The sequence below is a fragment of the Engystomops pustulosus genome, chromosome 9, assembly GCF_040894005.1.
Source record: "Engystomops pustulosus chromosome 9, aEngPut4.maternal, whole genome shotgun sequence".
Taxonomy (NCBI): Eukaryota; Metazoa; Chordata; class Amphibia; order Anura; family Leptodactylidae; genus Engystomops; species Engystomops pustulosus.
Window position 1 is genome coordinate 32,890,486 of NC_092419.1, and position 25,619 is coordinate 32,916,104.

The 25,619-nt window shown below is 42.7% G+C and overlaps 1 protein-coding gene across 1 annotated transcript in view; it reads left to right on the plus strand.

Annotated features, from left to right (window-relative positions):
* WDR44 (WD repeat domain 44) overlaps window positions 1-25,619 on the plus strand; it is a 54,391-nt gene that overhangs the window by 12,615 nt on the left and 16,157 nt on the right. Inside the window, exons 2-7 of the mRNA XM_072125786.1 lie at window positions 7,288-7,321; window positions 17,930-18,004; window positions 19,861-20,482; window positions 21,489-21,619; window positions 21,955-22,056; window positions 23,588-23,724. Coding sequence (XP_071981887.1) covers window positions 7,288-7,321; window positions 17,930-18,004; window positions 19,861-20,482; window positions 21,489-21,619; window positions 21,955-22,056; window positions 23,588-23,724 — 1,101 coding nt within the window. The remainder of the gene's footprint in view (window positions 1-7,287; window positions 7,322-17,929; window positions 18,005-19,860; window positions 20,483-21,488; window positions 21,620-21,954; window positions 22,057-23,587; window positions 23,725-25,619) is intronic.

A 25,619-nucleotide genomic window follows, 5' to 3' on the forward strand; every position in this document is an offset into this window, starting at 1 on the left:
TGGGCCTTTATGAGCTCTCGGGGTGAGGGCAATGTGAAATAATATATATACTTGCACAGAAGCGAATCTGATGAGGGGCAGTTCTCTCCGATGCGTGCCTCTTCTCGCGATGCGGGATAAAGCTGGGTTGTACTACTCCAGCTTCATTGCCACACCGAGCGCTCTGGAGCAAGGTAAGTATTCATTTTATTTTTACTGACGCCACCTTGTCCTGATAACGACTATGCCCCTAAGTGTTTACCTATAAAAAAAAAAAAAAAAAAGTTATGTTAAATTGAGTAATATTTTGCCTGAGTCATGGTCCTGTTTGGGGGAGTGTAAATTCATATGGCCCTATTTTTGCTTCTCTAGCACCTAGAAACATGCTTCTGGTGTCATATTAAAGGGGTTGTCTGAGACCATATAAAAACATTGGTGGCCCGGGAGGGGGCTTTCTAAAAAAAACATTTACTTACCTCCATGGTCCCTCCTGCGACCCGCGCTGCTGTCTCTCCGTTCAGCTTCCACCCCCACAGGTCACCCCCACCCATCCACATTATTATACACCACTGGGAACAGGAACGGGTGGGTGTGGAAGTTGAACTCATCGCAGGCGTATGGACCGGAGTGACAACAGTGCAGGATGCCAGGAGTCTAAATGTTTATTTATTTATTTTTTTAAGGAGCCCCCTCCCGGACACCAATGTGTTTTTATTTATTTATTTTTTTTATGATCTTAGTCGACCCCTTTAATGATAACAATCTTTATCTTTTCATAAGGCTTAGGGTTTTACAGAACTGAAAATGAAGACCGTTTTAAAAAAAATAATAAAGTTTGTAACTGCCTGTATCTCTGGTTCTGAGGCTCACAGTACCCCCAGCCTGATGTCATTTTAAAGATAAGAATCAAATTTTTTCTCATCATACCAGTAACATGTTTTTAGGTATTTTTTGACTTGGTACCTGCGCTGACAGAATAGTGTGTATTATGTGATAGTCGGATTTTGAATGAGGGAGTCTAATATATCGTAATACAGGTGTTTGGTTCATGCGGTGTACTAACCTCAATTCGGCGGTGTTTTCCAATTGTTGGAATCTTTGTTCGAAGTTTGCTTCTTGTTGTATTCCTATTGTGGCCACCTTCTATGCATGGACCGATGACATACTGATCTGTCATCTTGTGGATTTTTAGAGGAGTAAGAGCGTGCAACAGTGAAAAACCAGCACCCACATCGTTAATGTCATCGGTCCATGCATAGAAGGTGGCCACAATAGGAATACAACAAGAAGCAAACTTCGAACAAAGATTCCAACAATTGGAAAACACCGCCGAATTGAGGTTAGTACACCGCATGAACCAAACACCTGTATTACGATATATTAGACTCCCTCATTCAAAATCCGACTATCACATAATACACACTATTCTGTCAGCGCAGGTACCAAGTCAAAAAATTTTACAAAGTGTTTATTTTAGTAGTAGTGGAGAGGCACACTACTTGTACCAGCGAAGACCCAAAACAAACAAAAACTAGTAACCATTTAAAACTCACACGATACTACAGCAGCGCCAGTGTATTAATAGTATTTTGTTTTAGGTATTATAGAACTGAAGATGGGGGTGTCTGAAGTGACGGTCTCCCTGCAACCTCTAAATCTAACTCTTCTCTGCTCACATGACTTTTTAGAGGTGATTTTTTTTTTTTTTTTTTTTTTTTTTTCTTTTATAGGTAATCAAATGAGATTTGCCATAAAAAGAGAATCCTAGAAAGGACATGTCATGCTCCCTGAGGGAGCTACTAGTTTAATAGGGTAAAATCTGGTGACCGTCTCTATAAGTAACTTTTTTTTTTCTTGTCTTCCTTTTGGGAAAACATGGTGTCATGGAATAAAAGATTGAGCATTTGCTAGTTCTCACTGCATGATCTGCTGATAGCAGATGCTCACGTTCGTCTGGAAAGAAACGAGCCGATCACAATTTATCAGCGTCTCATCTCCTCGCCGCCGTCCGAGGACAGAACGCAGTATAATTCACATGCTGAGAGAGCGGTGAAAGACTATCTACATATTATTACTAAACCTGTTGGGTAATTGATAGCACCTTGAGAAATTGGAGCCAGCGGACCCCTGTGTAGGGAGGCAGAGTGTGCGCTTCATTAGGCTGCAGATTGTCACCAGCGTCTTCCAACTCTCTTCCTGGCATTGTCATTTTCTTTATACCTTTCCAGGACTATTTTTGCATCAGAGCGGCTGACATCCTTCGGATCGCTGTGTGTTTGCTTAACTCTTTGCTATCCGAAATCATGGCAGGGTGCACCCTGATGTTTGATGTTATAATATATTTGATGCAAATCATTTTTTAATGCATTTTCAGGGCATTATGGGGTCACATAAGATGCAATTTTTGGACCACACTTTCTTTTCCATACATGCACACTTGGCTAAGCCAAGCATGCGTGCATTCTTTATATGGGAACGGAAGTAAGAATATAGCAGACATGGTACCAGTTTTTACCCCCAAGAACAAGAGTATGTTGGTTCAGTGGAAGAGTTTGCTGAATGACTTTTACTCCCTCCAACATTCATTACAGGATTGAAAGCACCAAATACCTTAAATTATTATCCAGGCCCCCCCTCTCCTTGGTGGCTACAGCCAACTTTCATCTGATCTGGCCACTCTTACATAAATTTAAAAAGTTCATATGTTCCTTTTTGCCCATAAAAGAAAGTTCCCCCTTACTTTAAAATTTTACTCAGTTTTATTGCTGTTTTAGCTCCTGTCAATGTAATGATCATTTACAGTGATGGTCAATGTAAAATTCCAGAGTGTGGATACTCCATGATTCCTCTGTGCTGTGTGAAATGTGTGCTGACAATGTGGTTAGATTATCAGGGTCCAGGGTTTATCTACACTTTCATTTCCCTTCTGAACATTCACTAGTATTTGACACGTAGAAAGAGAGATAAGACGAGATCAGAGTCACGATATGGATACAAGACACTGTGACGCACTCAGCACTACTGCATCGCCTATAAAACAGTCAGCAATTCTGTGCCTCCATCGGTATCCAGAGCTTATGTTTTCTGTAGAGCTGCTGCTGGACAGGAAGTACCTGTAGTGATCTCTGCCTCCTGACCCTCCCCGTGCCGTACAAGAGAAGCCAGAGGAATCTGCCGACCATGGTCAGGAGTTTATGGTCGTATCCAGGGACAACCAAATTATAAACACCATAACTGATAGACAGGTTGGAATTAGATCTGTGAAATGCAGTATTTTTAATAACCATGAATTGGAGAATTGTGTTATTTTGTAATCCTTAATATATTTAAGAATCTTAAATCTTTTAAAGAGGACCTGTCTTCTTTTCTTACATTTCTATTTCCCCCCATAGAATAGCATAATATTAGAGCTTATTTCCTGCCTCATGCCATTCCTCTTTTATCCCTCCTGAGTGTTAACAATCTCCTTGTCCATTAGTCCATTGTCTCTGCACTACATAACTGCACTTACTGGACTGTCTCATTGTAACACACTACTAGCTGGGAGAACTGCCCAGCTTTTTCCGGGAGAAATAACCGAAGAACACAGTAGTAGGGAACGATTCCCTGTGAAATAATTCCGGAGAAATACAAGTACAGGCAGTCGCCGGGTTACGTACGAAATAGGTTCCATAGGTTTATTCTTAAGTAGAATTTGTATGCAAGTCAAAAGTGTATATTTTCGAATTGTAGTTAGACAAAAAAAAATTCTTGTCCCAGTGACAATTGGAGTTTTCAATTTTTTGCTGTAATGGGACCAAGGATTATCAATAAAGCTTCATTACAGACACCTTACAGCTGATCATTGTAGTCTGGGACTATAGTAACATCCAGAGAGCTTCACCAGAGGTCACAGGAGAGGTCAGTCTTTAACTAGGGGTAGTCTGTAAGTCGGGTGTCCTTAAGTAGGGGACCGTCTGTATTTACTAAAACACCCTCCTTCTGTGATTATTGCAGGGCACTGTGAGCTGTATACTACGTGCTTGCAGACAGTCTTGGTCCAGTATCCTATGAATGTCTCCTCTGCTCATTGCATGTGACCGAATGCTAAGACATTCTTGAGATTTTGCAGCGTGTTTGGTCAGGTCTAGTCCCAGCACACACAGTGTTAATGCCGCCCATGTATTTGATAGAAGAGGGCGGAATATCTGAATAATTTATCAGATGCGCACTCATAACTAATGAACACTTTTATTTTCATTCCGGAATCTGAAGAAACAGAGTAGGATCATGGATTAACTGGATGTCATGTAGCCAGGAAGCAGAATGCTCCAGCTTCAGCGTCTCCCCCGCTCCCCTCATTTTTTTTTTTATTAGAAATAATTTTGTTTCTACAAGTTTTAGCGTCAATTTTTCTTGTGTACCAATTGAGTACAAGGGTCCTGGTTTTTCCATTCAGTGTGGCTTTCCAAAAATTAGTGCAAACTGCATAAAAATGGACTGAAATCTGTGCCACTAGACAACTCGTATAAATGGTCTATGGAGCCTTTATGGCACCATGTGCCTGACTTTCTATTTAGGAACATCTTTCGGCAGTGCAGGGTCATTTCTCGATCTCCTGTGATAAATGAGAATTGGGTGACTGATAATTGAAGTAGAAACATCCACTTTTGGTGACCTGTTGTGTCGACGGGATCCCAGCAGTGAATAAGTTTTGTCTCCTATTCTATGAATGCATCTGAACATGCAAATTTGGTGCAGCCCCATTAAACCCAGTGTGCACGTTACATTAAAGGGGTTGGCCACTTTACCTAATGTTTTGTGCAAGTGTGGGGGTCAGGTAATTTACCAGTGTACATCTACAGGCGATCCCCGGGTTACGTACAGGATAGGCTCTTAAGTTGAATTTGTATGTAAGTCGGAAGAGTATATTTTTTAATTGTAACCCCAGCCAATTTTTTTTTTTTTTTTTTGTCTCTGTGACAACTTGATTTTAAAAATGTTTTAAGGCTTAATAGCAGACACCTCTGGTAACTGTTATAGCTGTTTAGCCTGGGACTAAATTACAGTAAATTACCCACATCCAGAGGGCTGTTTGTAACTAGGGGTCGTCTGTAAGTCTGGGGTTCATGAGTATGGGGACCCCCTGTATCAATAGTTTTGCTCTGCTTTCTTGATATGTGAAGTGAAGCTCCTAAAAAAAACAGAGCAGAACTTTTACTAGATGTATATTGGTAATTTACCTAATATCCTTCACACCAATAAACACACACACACTTGAGGTGAAGTGACCAACCCCTGTAATGATGGACAAATCCAATGATTTAGAATGGAATTTAGAGTGGTGTATTGGTTCCTCCTGTATTTCCCTTTGTCCTGGAAGACCAGGATTGCGCTGCTGGATTTAAACATGTTCGATCTTTTTGTTCTCAGGGTAAATGAACATCCACTTGGGGTGACCCATTTCCCTATGCAAAAAAAACATGCAAGCCTTTTTATTCATGTGCATGCCCCTGTTTTATGTAATAAGTTAGCGAGACCTCTTGGGAAATGACAGTGTATAGAGTCTCACAAATTGTCCAGACACAGAAATGAGGCAGTTCAGCAGTGAAATGGTTACGGGTCTGTAAGTCCTCATTATAATGGCAGCCGTATGTTTTTCGCTCTCGGTAAGCCCAGGGCACTGCTCCAGCAGGCTGTCTTCCAAATTTGGCTGTGAATTTGCCACTAATGGCCGGATATCAGGACGAAGGTAATTCTTGTGCTAGCGGTTTGTGAAATATAAGGTTGTACAGTTCACGGTCCTGCATCCAAAAAGATGTCTCCTAAAGAAAGACACGGAGGGAAATAAATGGGATGTTCTTTTTAGGGGTTTTTTTTTTTCTTGTACTGGAAGAGCAGATACAAAGAGTTGGGATCCATATTCTTCATTTTTTTTTGGTAACCAAAATCGATCTTGTTAAACCAGGGACATTTACTTATTAATCCAGACACTGTGACTTTGGTAATATAGTTCTATTCGTTATCCATGGCCTCCTTCCTCCTAAAATCAACTTTTATCATTATGCTAATGAGCCAGGGACCTGGGGGCTTTGGCAGAGCCCCCTCAGGCTGCAAGTACAAAGGCTTGTACATTCTGAAGGAGCATCTCCCACCCCGCTTCATTGTGCTCACAAGAGAAAAGATTACAGGGAGGTCAGGGGGAGGGTGAGATCGATGGGTGCTGCTGCAGTGTAACAGCTTGTGAAACAAGTGTGCTTTTGTAAGGTGAGACCCTCAGTCTTATTAGCATAATTTTAAACATTGTTTGATTTTGTTTTTTCGAATGAAGGAGACCCTGGATAACAAATATGAGATTACCACAGTCACAGTGCCTGGATCTGTGAGCAATTGTCCTTGGTTTATTATTCTTGATTTTGAAGGTATATATTCTTTTTTAAGAAGGTTTTAAAGGTGTGCTGTCAATCTTTACTATGCCGCCCCTACTCCCTCCCCTAGTAGAGGACATGGACATCATGAAAGAAGATTCCTGGGTCAGGTTCCATCCACAAAATAAAATTTGCCCTTTTATATTGAGACACTGAAACAGCAGGAGTTGCTGAGTAATGTGAACTCGGCACACAACAGAAATGTGAGTTTATTTCTGGATGAGATGACCTGTGAACACCAGGGTGAACTGTATATATACTAAACTAACTAGCTGTACATTCCGGAGCTGCCTGGGGTAAGAAATAACTAGAAGAAAATTAAATGGGTTAACAAAAAAAATATTTTGTAAGTATCTATCAGTCCCTGACCGTTTCTCTGACTGTCTCCTTCGGTGACTGGCAACCAATCAGAGCTCGTTTCTTTTTTGCACAACTGTTTATAAAATGACAGCTGATCTCTGATTGGTTCTGATTGAGGTGACGTCGGGTTTCGAAGCACAATGCCATAAAAGTTATATAAGGCGGTCTGTATTCTGTGAGACGGGTATATAAAATGATATTGAATAGTTGACAGTTGCCCATAGCAATGAATATTGTTATCAACTTGGAAAAGGGGAGGCTGATTTCATGTTATATTGTGCTCCGTTCACTTTCATATAATACTGTACATGCTCCATACATTGGTTTCTATAGAGTCAGCAGAGAATTGTACTGTATTTGTTTCCCTGCCAGAAATAACTGCATATAATTTCTATGTATACATCACACACACAGCTGGACTTATTCTAAGACGTCAAATTTTACATATTTGCATTCATCCAATGGCGTAAATTGTCAGAATTTTGAATAAAACGTAATATCATGCATAGACTTATGTTATTTCCTTTATCTATTGTTGCAGATCACCGACAAAGCCAGGAACGTTCAACCTACAGGTAAGTCACATTTATCAAGATCATTCCTCATCACCGGATTTACATCTGTTTTCGCTTTGGACTTTTTTTCACTTAGCTTTAGTAATGGGTCATCAGTCACCAGAACCTGTTGAAAAATGTTTAAAGGAGTTGGCTGCAAAATAAATCTTCGTCAAAGTAAATTTTGTTTTCTCTCATTTAAAAATCGATAAAGGATATTTACCATCAATATCAAGCATGATAAACCAAGGACACTTAGTCATAGATCCAGGCGCTGTGGCCTCCTAAACTTCTAAAATCGTCTTTTAAAATTATGATGATGAGCCAGAAAGCCTTTGTGGGTGTTACCAGAGCCCCTCCATGCTTTAGATTTTGTCCTGCAGCTTCACAGGCTGGTACAATTTTCTCCACCCTCCTCCTGCACAGATTAGAGTGTCTCTTGTAACACCCACCAGACACCTGCAAACCTATTAACATAATTATAAAAGTAGATATTAGAAGGAAGGAGGCCACGGTCACTGTGCCGGATCTATGAGTAAGTGTCCCTGGTTTATCATGCTTGAGTTTGAGAGTAGACTTCATTTTACTCTTTGCAGACATTACTTGGTTAGGCTAATCATCGAGAGAAATGTTGTCTAAGTATGGAAGTATTAGTTACTCTTTAAGGTAAGCTTTGTTAATTTAAAGAACAACTGCCACCAGGATGAAGGATTGTAAACCAAGAACACTGACATACTGGTGTGTGCACCCTCTGGCGGGATCTGCTCTTCTTTATGCCCTTGTTTTTAAGAATAAAAGTCTTCAAAATTATGCAAATGAACCTGAGACTCAGGGACTTTTGTAAAAAAAAAAAAAAAAGAGCAGATCCTGCTAGAGGGGGCACACACCAGTATGTCAGCGTGCTTGGTTTACAATCCTTCATCCTGGTAGTAGATGTCCTTTAAGATCTATTGCTAAAAAGGTTAAAGGGCTGGATAACCCGAACTGTGCAGATGTCTTTTAGGTATCCACATGCAAACCTCTTTGGCCAGTAACATGGCGCCCCCTGTCAACAAGGTGTTCTATAGAAATAAGGGGGGGGGGGCATTAAGTTCCGCCTTAATCTTGTTCTTCTAGGTATTGCAATTGTGATCAGAAGATACGTTGTATGACTAGACACGTACCTAAACATTCTTAGAACAGTAAAAGTATAACATGTATCATTCTCTATTCTACTAGAGATAATCTGTCTGCTGGTGTCATGACACCGCATGTCAGTGTCCACAGTGTATTCGGCAAATCCATCTCCATGGACACAGACTACAAACAGACACAGTGTAGTCTGATGCTGCTGTCCCTCATGTCTTGCTTGTGTACAGGAGCAGATTGTGAAGATGTTGGGGACATTTATTTATACAGCTCCCCAAACGGCTGTCTAGCTGAGTGGTTTACCACTTCCTATGATATAAGTAGTAGATTTGGCTCTCAATTTACTTCCTCTTGCAAGGTAAAAGACTTCATCTTGAAAGTGACAAAGCGCTGCCTTTCTTACCTTCCTAGGTGGTATATTCGCCTACATTTGCTGGCAGTGCAGGTGCCATAGCCCTTTATGCTTACTGAGAAGTGCCTGACACATTGCTTGGGGTCAGTGACTATCTCAGAACATACTTGCAGTGCGTCAGCAGTAAAATAATTGGGACTTTTAAGGATGTCCTTATAAATAACCAAAAAATACTGTAACTGACTAGTACATATCTCCTGCAGATTACAAATGTGAAGGTAACGTGACATACAACATGTGTATGACGAAAGCCAATGTCATGACTGTATAATTGATGATTTAGGAATGCAGTGGAGTAAGGGATAATTGCAGATCTTATGGGAGACCTGTCACCAGGTTTTACCCCACTAAACTACTAGTCCACTCAGGCAGGGTGGGAAATGCCCTTTCTAGAATTCTCATTTTTATGAGATATCTCACCCATTTACCTATAAAAATGAAATGGGTCAAGTTTAGTGGTTGCAGGAGTAGTGTCACTTCAGAAACCTGTATCTTCTGTTCTGTAGCACCTGGAGCCATACTTTGTGTCATATCTCATCTTTCAAATGACATCTGGTTATGACTTATTGAGCTACAGAATCGGAGGTACAGACAACCAAAGACATAGTTGGAAATTCAAGCTGCATATAAAGATCCAGTTCCCACCAACATGCATAACCATAAGCCCAAAGTTGTTTGTGTTTTGGGGGGCGGGGAAGGGCAGGATTTTTTTAAAATAGGGAAACAGGTGAGATTTTGTGTAAAAGAGGGAATTCTAGAACAGACATTTCATACCTGATCGCAGTAGACTAGTAGTTTAGTAAGGTAAAACCTAATGACGGGTTCCCCTTAAGGTAAAGGAGTTGCGTTGTCACCCATGAGGCTGTGACTTAGAAAAATAAAAAAAAACTCTCAATTTCATTAAAGAAATAAATAATTTAACACATTGCTGATCATGCCCAGTGATATAGAGGTCAGCGCCTGCATTGTGCCCATTATAGAACTAATCTTTGTACCAGTCTGGACTCCTGCCCTTAGTTAGAAAGGTGACCGTGCCGGCAGGGTAATGGTTCCTAAGAGGGAGTGTTAGTGACCCAGATGGATTTTATGCCAAATCACAGGAGGGAAATCCAATTCCTCTCTGCAGGAGAGAACCATATGACACTACATGTGTGAAAACATCTCCTCCAGAATGGGAACCTAATGAAGGTATTAATACGTTTTGAAAACAAACAAACAAGGGGATGTATTAATAGAAAACTCATTTTGTTGAAGTAGTGTTTTGTGGTGTTTTTTTTTTTTTTTTTTTTAATACGACTATAATTTTGACATTTTAATATGACAATATTTGGTCATTACACTTTTTATGTTTTAAATAGAACTTATATTAACTACAAAAGACACAAAATACCTCTAATTCCTCCCTTTTATATTTTCTTCTCCCCCTTTTTTTTCAAGCTTTCTTTGCCTGTATAGAGGCGGACTGCAATACAGGCCTCCCCCCTTTTACTTTCTGCAAAAATATAACCATTGGGCCACATTCGCACGACCATATGGGAAACGTATGTATGGCCGCAAGCTTGCCGCTGTACATACGTTCCCCATAGACGGCGTTGGACTCTGTACACGAGAAAAAGATAGGGCATGTCCTATCTTTCATCGTGTGAATGGCCTGTACGCCGTTCATTTCTATGGAGAGGGAAGGGGTCACCCCTACTCCTCTGCATGGTTCCACGGCCCAGCGAACATACATTTGTGTAAATTCATCCGTAGGCCCTGTTCACACATTTCAGTTCAGTTTTAAAACGCAGTTCAAATGCAACAGGAGGGCCCGATTGCATATAAGTTTCTACAGAAATGAATTAGTTGGGGAATGAGCAAACACATGTTTTGCTCTTCCCAATTCTGTTTTGAATTGCGTTCTTCAAACGCAATGTGCAAATGCATCCTAAGGCTGCTCCTCTCTCCATAGGAAGACAAGCAACCTCCATACATGTCTATTGTGGCTGTGATCTGGTCGCTCTTTGTGTGGCCACAACTACGGCCATCTGAAGGAGCCCTTATACTGAGCAGTTTGTGCTACGTTTTCAACTTTTCTTCAATTAACATGATGGGTGACTCCTAGAACTCCAACCAATACCTAGAATGGTGGACCCAATATAAATGAGGTGGCAAGTCTAGCTCTCATATCGCTTCTCCTTTCATCTTCATTCTTATTAGGGACTTTGACTCAAACCTTTTGTTGTGCAATTTCTTTAATTTGCTTGTATTTAATGGCGGCAGCATGAGGATTATTATACAGCAATAGTGAGCGGTGTAACTGAATTGAGCTCTGGCATGAGAGACAATAATTTCTACTAGCAGCCTAACAGTCTTTTTTTCCAACCAGCAGCTTCTGTAATCTGTTCCCTCTCACTCCTAGTAAATTGAGAAGGCTAATCACCCTCATCCACGAACCTCTGCACAATGCTGCACTTCCCTACTTTTTCTCCCTCACCTCAGACTACTGTGCCATCAAGCTCATATTATTTTCTTCTTTAATTCGAGCTTGCCTTTCATCTCTCAGGACTTCTCCTGAGCTGTGCTAATTCTCTGGAATTCTCTACCCTGTACTAAGATTATTACACAAATTCCAAAGTTTCAACTGTGGTCTAAAAACCAAATACCGGCCTATCAGACTAACTCTGTTCAATTCACTCCTCTCATTGTACTGTTGATTTTAGGAGACGGACTCTAAGGTCTGTAAATGCAGAATATTATTATTATTATTATATTTTTTCTATTTTTGCTCGGGATACAATTGTTTTCACGTTTGTTGTGCTGAATAACCATGAGTAAATATTCCTCCAAACAACCTTGGTTATAAATGTTTTATCAGCAAATAGTAAATTTAGTTCACCTTCCCGCATGTCTCCTGGGCAGCGCCACCATAGACACGAGATAAAAATCTGTAGCACCATATACAACTTCTCCAGACAGTATTTCACTAGCACAGGGTCTGGATTTAGTGTGTGTGCATATGGTAACATCTTTAGCAAAATCTAAAGTGGAAAAGTTATGTTGTACATGAACAGAATTGTAGAGAGATAATACCTACAGTGGCCAAGAAACTTTCTTCTCCTCACCCTAATGAAATAAACATGCAAATAGTGGGCATCAATTTCAGCTTAAATTAGTTTTTCCCACCATACTTGTGATGAGGGCAGGGGGGGCTGTGAGTCACTGCAGCTAGTCTGTGATGAGGGCTCGGGGAGCTGTGAGTCACTGCAGCTAGTCTGATGAGGGCAGGGAGAGCTGTGAGTCACTGCAGCTAGTCTGTGATGAGGGCAGGGGGAGCTGTGAGTCACTGCAGCTAGTCTGATGAGGGCAGGGAGAGCTGTGAGTCACTGCAGTTAGTCTGTGATGAGGGCAGGGGGAGCTGTGAGTCACTGCAGCTAGTCTGTGATGAGGGCAGGGGGAGCTGTGAGTCACTGCAGCTAGTCTGTGATGAGGGCAGGGGGAGCTGTGAGTCACTGCAGCTAGTCTGTGATGAGGGCAGGGGGAGCTGTGGGTCACTGCAGCTAGTCTGTGATGAGGGCAGGGGGAGCTGTGAGTCACTGCAGCTAGTCTGTGATGAGGGCTCAGGGAGCTGTGAGTCACTGCAGCTAGTCTGATGAGGGCAGGGGGAGCTGTGAGTCACTGCAGTTAGTCTGTGATGAGGGCAGGGGGAGCTGTGAGTCACTGCAGCTAGTCTGTGATGAGGGCAGGGGGAGCTGTGAGTCACTGCAGCTAGTCTGTGATGAGGGCAGGGGGAGCTGTGGGTCACTGCAGCTAGTCTGTGATGAGGGCAGGGGGAGCTGTGAGTCACTGCAGCTAGTCTGTGATGAGGGCAGGGGGAGCTGTGAGTCACTGCAGCTAGTCTGTGATGAGGGCTCAGGGAGCTGTGAGTCACTGCAGCTAGTCTGATGAGGGCAGGGGGAGCTGTGAGTCACTGCAGTTAGTCTGTGATGAGGGCAGGGGGAGCTGTGAGTCACTGCAGCTAGTCTGTGATGAGGGCAGGGGGAGCTGTGGGTCACTGCAGCTAGTCTGTGATGAGGGCAGGGGGAGCTGTGAGTCACTGCAGCTAGTCTGTGATGAGGGCAGGGGGAGCTGTGAGTCACTGCAGCTAGTCTGTGATGAGGGCTCAGGGAGCTGTGAGTCACTGCAGCTAGTCTGATGAGGGCAGGGGGAGCTGTGAGTCACTGCAGCTAGTCTGTGATGAGGGCAGGGGGAGCTGTGAGTCACTGCAGCTAGTCTGTGATGAGGGCAGGGGGAGCTGTGGGTCACTGCAGCTAGTCTGTGATGAGGGCAGGGGGAGCTGTGAGTCACTGCAGTTAGTCTGTGATGAGGGCAGGGGGAGCTGTGAGTCACTGCAGCTAGTCTGTGATGAGGGCAGGGGGAGCTGTGAGTCACTGCAGCTAGTCTGTGATGAGGGCAGGGGGAGCTGTGGGTCACTGCAGCTAGTCTGTGATGAGGGCAGGGGGAGCTGTGGGTCACTGCAGCTAGTCTGTGATGAGGGCAGGGGGAGCTGTGGGTCACTGCAGCTAGTCTGTGATGAGGGCAGGGGGAGCTGTGGGTCACTGCAGCTAGTCTGTGATGAGGGCAGGGGGAGCTGTGAGTCACTGCAGCTAGTCTGTGATGAGGGCAGGGAGAGCTGTGAGTCACTGCAGCTAGTCTGTGATGAGGGCAGGGGGAGCTGTGAGTCACTGCAGCTAGTCTGTGATGAGGGCTCAGGGAGCTGTGAGTCACTGCAGCTAGTCTGATGAGGGCAGGGGGAGCTGTGAGTCACTGCAGTTAGTCTGTGATGAGGGCAGGGGGAGCTGTGAGTCACTGCAGCTAGTCTGAAGAGGGCAGGGAGAGCTGTGAGTCACTGCAGCTAGTCTGTGAAGAGGACAGGGGGAGCTGTGAGTCACTGCAGCTAGTCTGTGATGAGGGCAGGGGGGGCTGTGAGTCACTGCAGCTAGTCTGTGATGAGGGCAGGGGGGGCTGTGAGTCACTGCAGCTAGTCTGTGATGAGGGCTCTGGGAGCTGTGAGTCACTGCAGCTAGTCTGTGATGAGGGCAGGGGGAGCTGTGAGTCACTGCAGCTAGTCTGTGATGAGGGCAGGGGGGGCTGTGAGTCACTGCAGCTAGTCTGTGATGAGGGCAGGGGGAGCTGTGAGTCACTGCAGCTAGTCTGTGAAGAGGACAGGGGGATCTGTGAGTCACTGCAGCTAGTCTGTGAAGAGGGCAGGGGGAGCTGTGAGTCACTGCAGCTAGTCTGTGATGAGGGCAGGGGGAGCTGTGAGTCACTGCAGCTAGTCTGTGATGAGGGCAGGGGGAGCTGTGAGTCACTGCAGCTAGTCTGTGAAGAGGGCAGGGGGAGCTGTGAGTCACTGCAGCTCAGTCTTCATTCACTATCTGTGAGACAATAGCAAATCAATAGATATTGAAAGAGGAAAATTTAGATTACGAGACACTTAATGACCTTATTCCGCAAGCATGCGCACACTACTGATTTCTGTAAAGTCTGACAGGTTTGGCTATTATTTCTTGCTTTTACATCACCGAAAACATCTCCCTAAGGCTCTGGCCAAGACATTCCTGGTACAGTACAAAGTGCATTGGGTGTTTGTGTTTCCTCTGTGTTACATTGAGATAAGAGAAATTACACTGGAAAGTGAATATAATAGAACAATAGATGCTATTTGTGTCTGGACAGAAGTTGAACCTTGTAATAATTGTTCACAGACTTCTCACCGTATGGGGTCTGCCCTGATCTCTTCTGCCATAAATACCTGCAGCAATCTGCTACTGTATATGTAGGTTATCTGACCACTCGGGTTACATCGGGTCCAGTGTTGCTATACTGGGCATGCTATTCTATACATGGTCTGAAAGCTGTGAGCATGGTCTTATCATGCCAGTACAGGCAGTCCTGGGTTACATATACCGTAAGATTCAAGGTTCTGTAGGTTTGTTCTAAAGTTCCATTTGCCTGCAAGTCAGAACAGGTGCTGTACATGTAAGAATATCTCTGGACAAAATTATTTTTCCTCCCTGTGACTATTTAAATTTCTCAATTTTGAGTTGTCATGGGTACAGTGATTAGAGGTTCTCTGACAGTTAGCCCCTATCTACTGGAATATTATTTTTTGACTAGGGGCTTTTGCTGAGCCCCTGTTGGAGCTCTGCCTCAAGATGTGTGCATGATTTGTATATTGATCATTTCTGTTGGTAAAGGTAAATGAGTGTTTCCATATACAGGCGGTCCCCTGCTTAAGGACACCCGACTTACAGACAACCCATAGTTACAGACGCACCCCTCTGCCCACTGTGACCTCTGGTGAAGCTCTCTGGATGCTTTACTATAGTCCCAGACTGCAATTATCAGCTGTAAGATGTCTGTAATGAAGCTTTATTGATAATTCTTGGTCCAATTAAACCAAAAATTTTGAAACTCCAATTGTCACTGGGGCAAAAGAAAAAAAAATTGTCTAGAACTTCCATTATAAAATATACAGTTTCGACTTGCATACAAATTCAACTTAAGAACAAACCTCCAGACTCTATCTTGTATGTAACCCGGGGACTGCCTGTATACATAAAGTCAGAGGGCTGAGGGTAGCCCCTCAGACTCATTAGCTTAATTTTAAAAGTTTATTTTAGAGGGAAGGAGGCCATGGATAACAAATATAAGAAGATCACCACAGTCCCAATGCCTGGATCTATTAGTAAGTGTCTCTGGTTTATCATGATGGATTTTGATGGTAGATTTCCTTCAAATAGAACCTGCCATGCAAATTAACCCACCCAAAATAAATGCTTCATTAAAAACTATGGTTAAAAGGCATTGTCCTTATCTCTAAATGGTTCCTTTTACATGGCTGCAATGTTAAAAAAATCAGTGTGTATACTTGTATGCAAATCACCTTATGTGAGTCCAATGGGGCCCTGCATATTTGGTGGGTACTGTATTGGAGTATTGCTGTATGGAACATTGAGAGAGATCACTGTTACGTCATTGGCCATTTCATGTCACGTGACCAGGGGGATGTAGTTTAAGGTCCTGTTATATTTGCATAGTATACCCGATGTATGTATCTTACCACATGAAATCACGGCAGCCTCCGTGGAGAATGGGGAGGAGTAGAAATCCGTGGTGGGTGCTGTGATTTCATGTGATCAGATACAAACATGGGGTAGATGTTGCAAATGTAACTGGGTAAAGGACTTCAGATGACATTACCCTGGTCACATGACATACCGAGAAGAGGCATGGGATATGGGGGGTGTAGATGTGAGGGGCTGACCGAGCAGGACGTGCTCCCTGTGAGGCGAGGTAATGTTAGATAAAGTTGATTTATGGGGATGCAAGGGAAACTATTTTAAGCTAAAATAAGGCTGTCAGTTACTTAGTAGGGCCCTATGGGAACCTGTCACTAGCTGTATTTAAAAATGTGGTGACCGGTTCCCTTTAAATACAGTTCATAGAAAACTCGGCTTGTATGTAGTGGGAATAACTTGGTTACAGAACAACCTACTCCGAATATATTTTGGCCACTGGACTTGGTTCTCCTGGGACCCAATTAATGCAGTAGATTGATAACTGGGCTCGGCTTTCTCTCATTATCTGCCTGGACTCTCTGGCAGTAATGAAGCATTGCCGCCCAGGGTTGGCACAAATACCAAGTCTAGCTAAGCATCACATTGTAGCCAGAACCATCTTTTATTTGACCAATTAACTGTCCGAATAGTTTTGTCTGGAAGCCCCAGGCGGCTCACAGCTCTGCCACTTGGATGAAAAGTTTTTGGTCAGTTTTGTATTATAATTGGGATATGGCAGCTGTTGTACTAACCCCTGTTCACACCCTTACACTGTGGTAAGGCTTTACTATCTCTTTAGGGCCTGTACTGATATTGTGTATGTGTCTTGTTCATCTTGGCATTGGTTATGGGGCTTGGATTTACGCCTGAAAGCCTTGAGTATACACCATAGTACAGCACTGCTACTAGAATTGTGTGTCCACCATGTAGGATGTATTGGGGCTATAATGAACCCATCAGTGCCAATGGACACTCACTTGATCTATCTTCATGGAGGGCACAACTGGATACCATGGGGTTTTTGGATGCTCCAGTGTGATAAAGAGTTTGGTACTAGCTGGGAATGAACTATCCTGATAGTTGTAGTATTCTTCATCCTTGCTTCCATGGTTATCCTCATCTTTGAGCTGAAGTTGTTGGGTTTTTTTTGTTTCTTTTTTTAGCAACTATGAGAAACCACAAACAAGGTTTACTACATGGAAAACACAAAGCATCTGCCTAGGTTCCCAGACCTGCATAGCGTCTAGTAACATGCAGCCCCAGCACTTTATACACAGGGACCATAATCCAGCGTCTGCTTTGTCTCATGGCCTTCTGGTTTTACCGGTGATCTTTAGCAGAGCTCCATGTCCTAAATACTTCTTCATGTCTTAGAAGCAAACCCATAGGAAAATTTCTGCTATGTTCACCTCTGAGTTACTTAAAGGGTTATTCCCTATGTACGTATATAGGAGCGATGTGATGTAGATAAGGTAAATCCTTCTCCTTGTGTAAGTGGAGACCCAACTCCTGAAAAGTTTCTCGACATTCTCTGTAATCTTCTCTGGTGTTTACAGTGGTATTGATTTCAGTGGTTTATCATTATGCATTTAATAGTCATTGTGGATTTAATTAAAGGAAAAGTCAATGAGTTTCCAAATAATAAATAGGAGTCTTCATAGGATAAATTAACATACCAAGCGAAAATGCGCTAGTCATGTGCAAAACAGACCAGGTATTGCTATATCTGGAACCATGGTCAATTTTGATAATCGCTCCATTGGCCCAACGTTGATCAGCCCAAGTTTTCATTGTTGTATCTTTATTATACCACTTCCACCTCCAGTACATCCGGACCTCCGCTGTAGTGTCCCTAGTGCTGTATGTGTAAGGTATTACTCGTACTATTAGGCAGGAATTTGTACGGCAGTCTTAGGATCTACAGATCTCTAATTATTTTTACCCATTACCTGTACATTGTTCTTGTATGTCTATAACGCTCTTATAAATCCTGTATGGCTTTCGCAGGAAGAAGTCGCACATTCCGAAAACAACGGGCCAGAAACTGGAACCACGGAACCAAAGCCGGATGACTCAAAAGAGGTAAGTAAAGAGTTAATGATAAAGGGGTTTGTGTAATTGAGTTGCCCCCACTTGAATATGGTAATTTTAAAGAGATTTATTCTGTCCTGTATATACTCGAATATTAGGCAAGTTTTTCAGCACAAAAAAATGTGCTGAAAAACCTCACCTCGGCTTATCCTCGAGTCAAGAAAAAAACCAAACATTGTACTCACCATTCAACACCCCCCCCCCCCCCCCCAGCAGGTCCTATTCTATACAGCGATGCTCCGGCCTTGGCTCCGTGTCCCCGAGCTGTCTGCCGCAGGGATCGTGACGCCAGCTGCTCGCTGACTTTCTACTACCCTATTTTTTCGGATTATAAGGTGCACCATCAATAAATGCCTGCTAAAACATCTGGGTTCATATATAAGGCGCACCGGATTATAAAGCTCACTTGATTGTAAGGATGAATGACCAGCAGGTGGCAGACCTGTGCACAATTCAAGGCAGCTGTCTGTAAGTATAGTTCATATATAAGGCGCACTGGACTATAAGGTGCACCTTTGATTTCTAAGAAGATTAAAGGATTTTTTGTGCGCCTTTATAGCCCAAAAAATACGGTATGTGCACCGGCATCGGCACACACTATGATGTCAGCAAGCGGCTGACGTCATGGTGCCTGCGATGGACAGCGCGTGAATGCAGAGCCGATATATGGCAAGCTATATACTGGAGGGGGCTGGCAGACTATATACTGGGGAGGCTGTGACCAATGCATTTCCCACCATCAGCTTAAAATTAGGAGTCTCGGCTTCTACTCGGGCGGCTTATACTCGAGTATATACGGTAATCGTGTTGTGTATAATAGATGGTGATATGGAGCTGTGTAAATCCTGGCAGGAATCCTTCAAACGACACTGAGTCCTGATCACCACACCAAAATTGTTGACGGCTCTCCCTTTGTCATTGTGAAGCTGTCAATCACAGTTTGTGGGCCGGCTCTTTAGGACTCTTGCTGTCAATCACGGTGTGTGTGTGCCGGCTCATCGGGACTCTGTCAATCACAGTTTGTGTGGGCTGGCTCGTTGGGGCTCTCGCTGTCAATCACTGTTGTATTAGGAGTCCTGCTAGGATTTTCTCTTGTCCCAATCCATATAAATCCCATGTATCATAGAGCTGGTCTTCTCTTCCATTATTATATGTTGCTCTCAGACGAGGCAGCAGATATAACCTGTCATTACTAGGTTACTGTGTAGCCATAGTCTGTGATGGTATACACAGAGCTTCTTCTACTTTCCTCTGAAATTTAAGCTCATAAAAAAAATTCAGAAACCGTCCAAATAATGGAAGCTCTGTGACACAGCTAAGTGGATGAGACGGTAATGAGTAATTCAGCCTTAATTATTACATCCAATATTAATGGGTTAATTGTTACCTGGCTATCACTTAACCCTGTTGGCTTTTATCTCGGTTGCGGTGTCTTCTATCGCTCCCATTGCCAATGCCAGATACTACTCCTCTTACGAGGCACATGGACACATGTAAAGGGCCTTGGCCCGGGTCATTATTATACTACATTATGGAATGTTTCTGCTTTTCTGAATGTCTTAAAGGGGTTGTCAGACAGTTGAAAAACATGGCTGCCTTCTTCCAAAACCAGCACCTGACTATGTGTAATGCCTGGAATTGCAACGAAAATCCATTCATCTCTATACTGTTAAGCTGCAATACATGGTCAGGTGTGGCGCTGTTTTTGGGAGAAATCAGCCTTTTTTTTTTCAACCCTTTGAGGCTCATGTGCAAACTTTGTGACTATATACTCTATTCTATATAGAAGATGCTTTATATGTATATGTTTGATACATGTGTACATGTCCATTGCTTTAATATTGCAGATTATCGATAGCATCATTGAAGAAAGCCAGAAATCGGGTGCCATAGAGGAGAGCCCCAATCCTCCTGAAAGTGTGGAAACTATAAACTCTGCAAGCTCGTCTGGAAAAATAAATCTAGAACAATTCAACAACATCCCTGAACTTGTGGTCACGGAGACAACCTTTCATGATGATCACAGGGACCTTCGTCATCAGGAAGTTGAGGACTTTACAGAGACGAAAGCTGCTCCGATGCCCGATGTCTCCATCCCCATCATTGATCAGTTGGTGGAAACATCTAAAATTGCCGATATTATAAACTTGGCAGATGATCTTCATATTAGCGAAAAGGACAAACCATATGAGCCAGAGGAGGATGCGGAGGAGAAGTCTAAAGAACCTTTGTCCATCGAAACCTCTGGGTCTGAAATCATAGAGCAGTTACCTCCTGCTAAACCTCCTCGACAGATTAACGTTGAGCCTGATATCGTCGCAAGTACTAAGAAGTCTGGCCCAACACGTCCTCCACCTCCTGTAAATGTCCCCCCACCCAGACCGCCGCCACCTGCCCGACCGGCACCACCGCCACGTAAGAAGAAAGGCGATTACGATTATGAGAGCCCAAGATCTTCAGGACTGGAATGTGAGTCTACACCTCAATTTTTTTAGATTTATGCTATTGTTAAATTGTCATATTTCATTTTAGGCCTGCATTGATGCATCTCTCCCACCCATATGGTGCTCAACCCCCACCCCTCCCCAATTCATTTATTACTGGAATTGAAAATCCCCCTGCCAACCTTCATCACTCCTTCAAATAACTACGGCTGTTGCTACACAATCTGTTGCTTGATCTCTGGAAAACGGCCAATGTGCTGGCAGGATTTTGCGTACCGGACATGCTGTTGGGACTCCTTGCATCATTTATCACTATGATACATGAAGTCCCTTCTTCCGCATGATTACAGGACATTGCTGCTTTTTTGGTGGAGCAGGGACTCCTTGCATCATATTTCACTGTAATGCAAAGAGTTCTGTATTGGGCAATTTTTTTGGACCATGGAATCCACCTATGGAGTGAGCGTGGGTATGTGGCACCAGCCTGACTTGCGTTAAAGGAAAACTACCACTTGGTTAGTCATGATTTAAACTAAATATATGTATGTGTTGGGCATTTCTTCATTATAATGGAACTTCTCTTTATTAGGCTTTAAATGTCGATATCGGCAAAAAAATGTAAAATTACTCTTAGAAATATGCCAATAGGTGCCAGTCGCTACTGTGTGTGCTGGACAGGCTGCTCGGCGCTCCTTCGAATCCAAATTATGCACGCCTCTTGTGTGTTACAGCTTACACCCACTCTCTCCCACACCCTGCCCGAGAGACATTGTCATTTGTCATTAAAGTTGTAGAGCAGTGAATTTTGCACAGTTAACTTTTTAATGAACTATACAAAATGTTTGTTAGACTCCATGTACAGAGGCCAATTACATTGTAGAATGAGACCAAGCGACACTGATCTTCCAACATCTTACACCCTGTGCACCCATTGTCAATGGTTCATGTTCTTCCTGGATTTTTTTCTTTTTTATGCATACCTTGGGGTTTAATGTTTGTGTTCATGTACTAACATTGATGTTACTTTCTAGTTACAAAGGACGCCTTTCTCGCTGAAGGCCTTCTGTCTCCAAACGTCATGGCAGAGGGGTCACATAGAGATTCACAGCCGTCCTTGGATCTGGCGAGTGCAACGAGCGGAGACAAAGTGGTGACTGCGCAGGTTAGTACCCCAACATCTGCCATTGAGTCAGCACAAACCACAACCTATAAAGTTCCTCTGACTGATCCTAGGATTGGACCGTGCCTTTTGCATTGGGTATAAACACATTGATCCTCGGGTCAGGGTGCGAAGTTTTGTATTAGAATGTGTTGGATTGTTATCCTCCTGTAATTGCGGGTTAGGTCAATTTAGGATTTTCAACAAATAATAATGTGAAAGAAGTGCATTGTTTGAGGATAAAACTAAGCAAGTTTACAAACCTTTATCCTACTTTCAGCAAAAAAATAAATACTAATTCTTGCCTATAATATAATATTTTATTTATTTATTTTTAGGAAAATGGAAAGGCAGCGGATGGGCAGCTGTCCAGTACACCAGCCGAGAGCTCTGGTCCCCAGAGACCCCGCTCTAACTCAGGAAGAGAGCTTACAGATGAGGTAATGTTTGTTCTCTTCCTTCCATGTGCACCATGATTCACGTTACATTCGGGTACATTAGATTAAGTTTTGTTCTTTTGGCTGCAAGTGTATGAATTCACTTTACAGACCATGGTAGTCGCTTTATTCCGTAACACATTCGCTTATTCCACTTTTTTCCCCCCATTGTTGTGTATTGATTTTATCTATTTACTCTTCAGCCCTTGACAGAGTCTCAGATCATATGATATTGTTCAGAGCTTCGCCAGATTTGAGTCCCAGCGCTATCCCACCATGCATTTATGTAGTCCTAGTGTCACCTGAGATGTTACATTTCTGCACCAGTTTTTACACCCCTCAGCTAATTTCTGGAAACCCATTTTGTGAAAAATTGACCAAACTAGGATGTCACCATCACACAATGTGAGAGCGATGGGGAGTACACTAGCACATTCTCTATAAATACACCATTGACCCCAGCATATGAGTGTATAAAATAATCCCTCACCATCAAAGTAAGCACCTGCTTATGTTTGTCTACTTCACATCATCAACGGGTTAATTAGTCATCAAAGCGAGGGACCCATACACTGAATTCCATTGTGTGCAATCCTCATCTGGAGCCGGATGTCCATTCTATCAAGAATTGTGCTGTTGGATCATTATTGTACCCGCATCTCGTTGATTTCAGCCCCCATGTCTTTGAATGTGTATTTAACAATGTCTTTGCTTTCTGCACTTGATATTTTATTTGGCAGCGTCCATCTATTGATTCAATGATTATTTTCCACTTTGAAGATTTCATCTATCTCCATGTCCTTCCTTTGTCCTTCACAAAATTTAAAGGGCCCATCTATAAAAGCCTGCTGATATACGAATTGTTGTACAACTTGGGCTCCACAGGTCCTGTTTCCTATCATAGACACTTTCCAAATGTGATTTATGGCTTATCCAAAGTATATTACATCCATATGCTTGGTCCTATTTTCAGAATTGGGGACACCCCTACCTTTTTTATTTATAGGATATTATAGGACATTTATAGGATATTGTGGGGATATGCCGTACATGTCTAAAATACAGCAAAAACATGTAATTAAATCTCCACACTAGGGGCTACAAATCAGTGGCTTTGGTGGAAATTATTTTACGTATTGACCGCTCTTTAATTTTAAATTCTGGATATGAGACTTAGACTACATTCACACTAACCTATGGGGGACGTATATACGGCCGATATACGTCCCCCATAGGCAGCAATGGGCGCACGCACCGTACCGTTCCGTACCCGGGAAAAAGATAGGACCTGTCCTATCTTTTTCCTTAATACGGCGCCGTGCGCCATAGGTTGCTATGGAGAGAGGCGCTCACCTCCTCCTCCTCTCCCCGTACACTGCCGTTGCCCTCTACGGTACGGTACGGGCGGGCAACGGCAGTGTGAATATAGCCTTAGAGGTTGCCCAATGTAAACAAGTATATTATATAATATTGATATAATATGTGTTTGCTGAATAGTCAATTGCTAATATTGTCTGTGTCTAATTTTTTGCAGGAGATTTTGGCCAGCGTAATGATCAAAAATCTAGACACTGGAGAGGAAATCCCTCTGAGTTTAGCGGAGGAGAAGCTGCCGACTGGTATCAACCCACTGACTCTGCATATCATGAGAAGGACTAAGGAATATGTCAGGTAAGGGTCAGCCCAGTGTCCAGGAAACATTCCCATCTCTAGTTTTCCTAATAAATATCCTATTCCGCCCTTGTCTTTTGCCGCCTCTATGCTTGCTGCTTCTTTCAGAACCATACGTAGTTACTTTATGATCAGAAGGGATCGGATAGGGACTGCATCGTTGGTTTTGCCTCTCCTCACTTGCATCTGTAGGATGCTGTTTAGGGAACTGCATTGCTGCCCCATTAAAGAGCACCTGCCATGAGGATCTTCCCTTAGAAGTAGATGTGGTGGTAGATTCCCCCTGCCGGTCTCTGCCCTAATCTGTAATTTAAAAATAATCTTGGAACCTAATATAACTTGTTAAAAACCTATTTTATTAATATGTAAAGTAACTGCAGAGGCTACTGGGGCGTGGAGTAGCCTTAGCTCCCATTGCCTGGCCAGGCTAGTACACACCCCAGTAGCCTCTGCAGTTACTTTACCTATTACTAAATCAAAAGTTTTTAACAAGTTAGGTTATGTTCTAGGATTATTAAATTACAGTTTAGGGCAGAGGCAGCAGGTGGAATCTACCTTCACATCTACTTCTGATAGTAGATCCCTCATGGTAGGTTTTCTTTAAGTTTGCAGGGTGCAGCATTCAGGTAGTAGAGCAACAAATCATAAAGTGATGGGGTATCCTACCCAAAGATACTCCATCTTTGCAGGTTTTTTTAATACTTCTCTGAGAAATTAACCTTTTCTTTAAAGCACAAGCTTAAGCTATTCAGTTCAGTTGTTTGAGTGAGAACTTCCGGGATCCCTACAAACACATAAACTACCCCTGATAATGTCAATTCAATGGCCTCTGTGCTTATTACAAGCTCAGTACCATTATACTGAATGTGGCTATTAAACAAAACCACAAGAGGCTTTAATGCTGCTCTGTATACAGTATAATGCTTTCCTTTCACTACAAAAGACTTGCACTTCCTCCTTTCTCCTTAATAGATAGGTTTGTGCAAAATCACCGGTCATTTGAGCTTGGAAAATCCATATCGCTTTATTGAAGCTTTGCAGGCGTTCAAAGGAAGGATTTAGATGTTGCTAGTACACTTCTGGCATAGCTTAAATTTATTTATGAATTAAAGAAGTTTTATCAACTTTGATTCCACTGGATAGGAGATAACAATCTGATAGGTGTAGAGTCTGACCCCTGAGATCACAAAAAAATGTGGTCCATTTTTTTTTTGTTTTTTTTAATCAAATACTTTTTATTTGAGGTTTTTTTTTATAACAAACGCAATGCAAACGAACATCTGAAACCCCTATTCCATCCCTCCCCAGATGAGCGCATATGTCCATGGCCTTAAATATACCCCTATTGACACATTAGAATACTACCATCCCATTATAGACATCAGAAAAAGTGCTCACCGCAATACATCTACAATTGAAACACAAGTCAAGAGTAACGGTAGGTATAATAATATGCTTTAACATAAGAAAAGCCAGGGCAAGGCTTTTGGAAGAGCCATTTTTGCTAGAAATACACCATCTTCTCACCAGTGTCAATGAAGCCAGACCTGGATGGTCTAACCACAGGCCCCACAGAGCCTCAGAATTTTGTATAGCATTGTTTTTTTTTTGTATGCAAATTTCTCCAGCCGTAGAGATTAACTCTACTTTTATAGGATGGTAGGAGGGAGAGGATCTTTCCAATGGAAAGCTATCAATTTACAGGCAAGTTATAACAGTCACAGTATTGCTAGGTTGTAACTCTCCATTACATAGATGTCTGATACATACCCAAGAATACACACTAATCCCAATTAAGGTATATTTGTGTTGCAACACTTCTTCTTGCCAGTATCTCCCTAATCGAAGGCAGTTCCACATCAGGTGTGGGGTCCAGTTTTTACTACACAAATAAA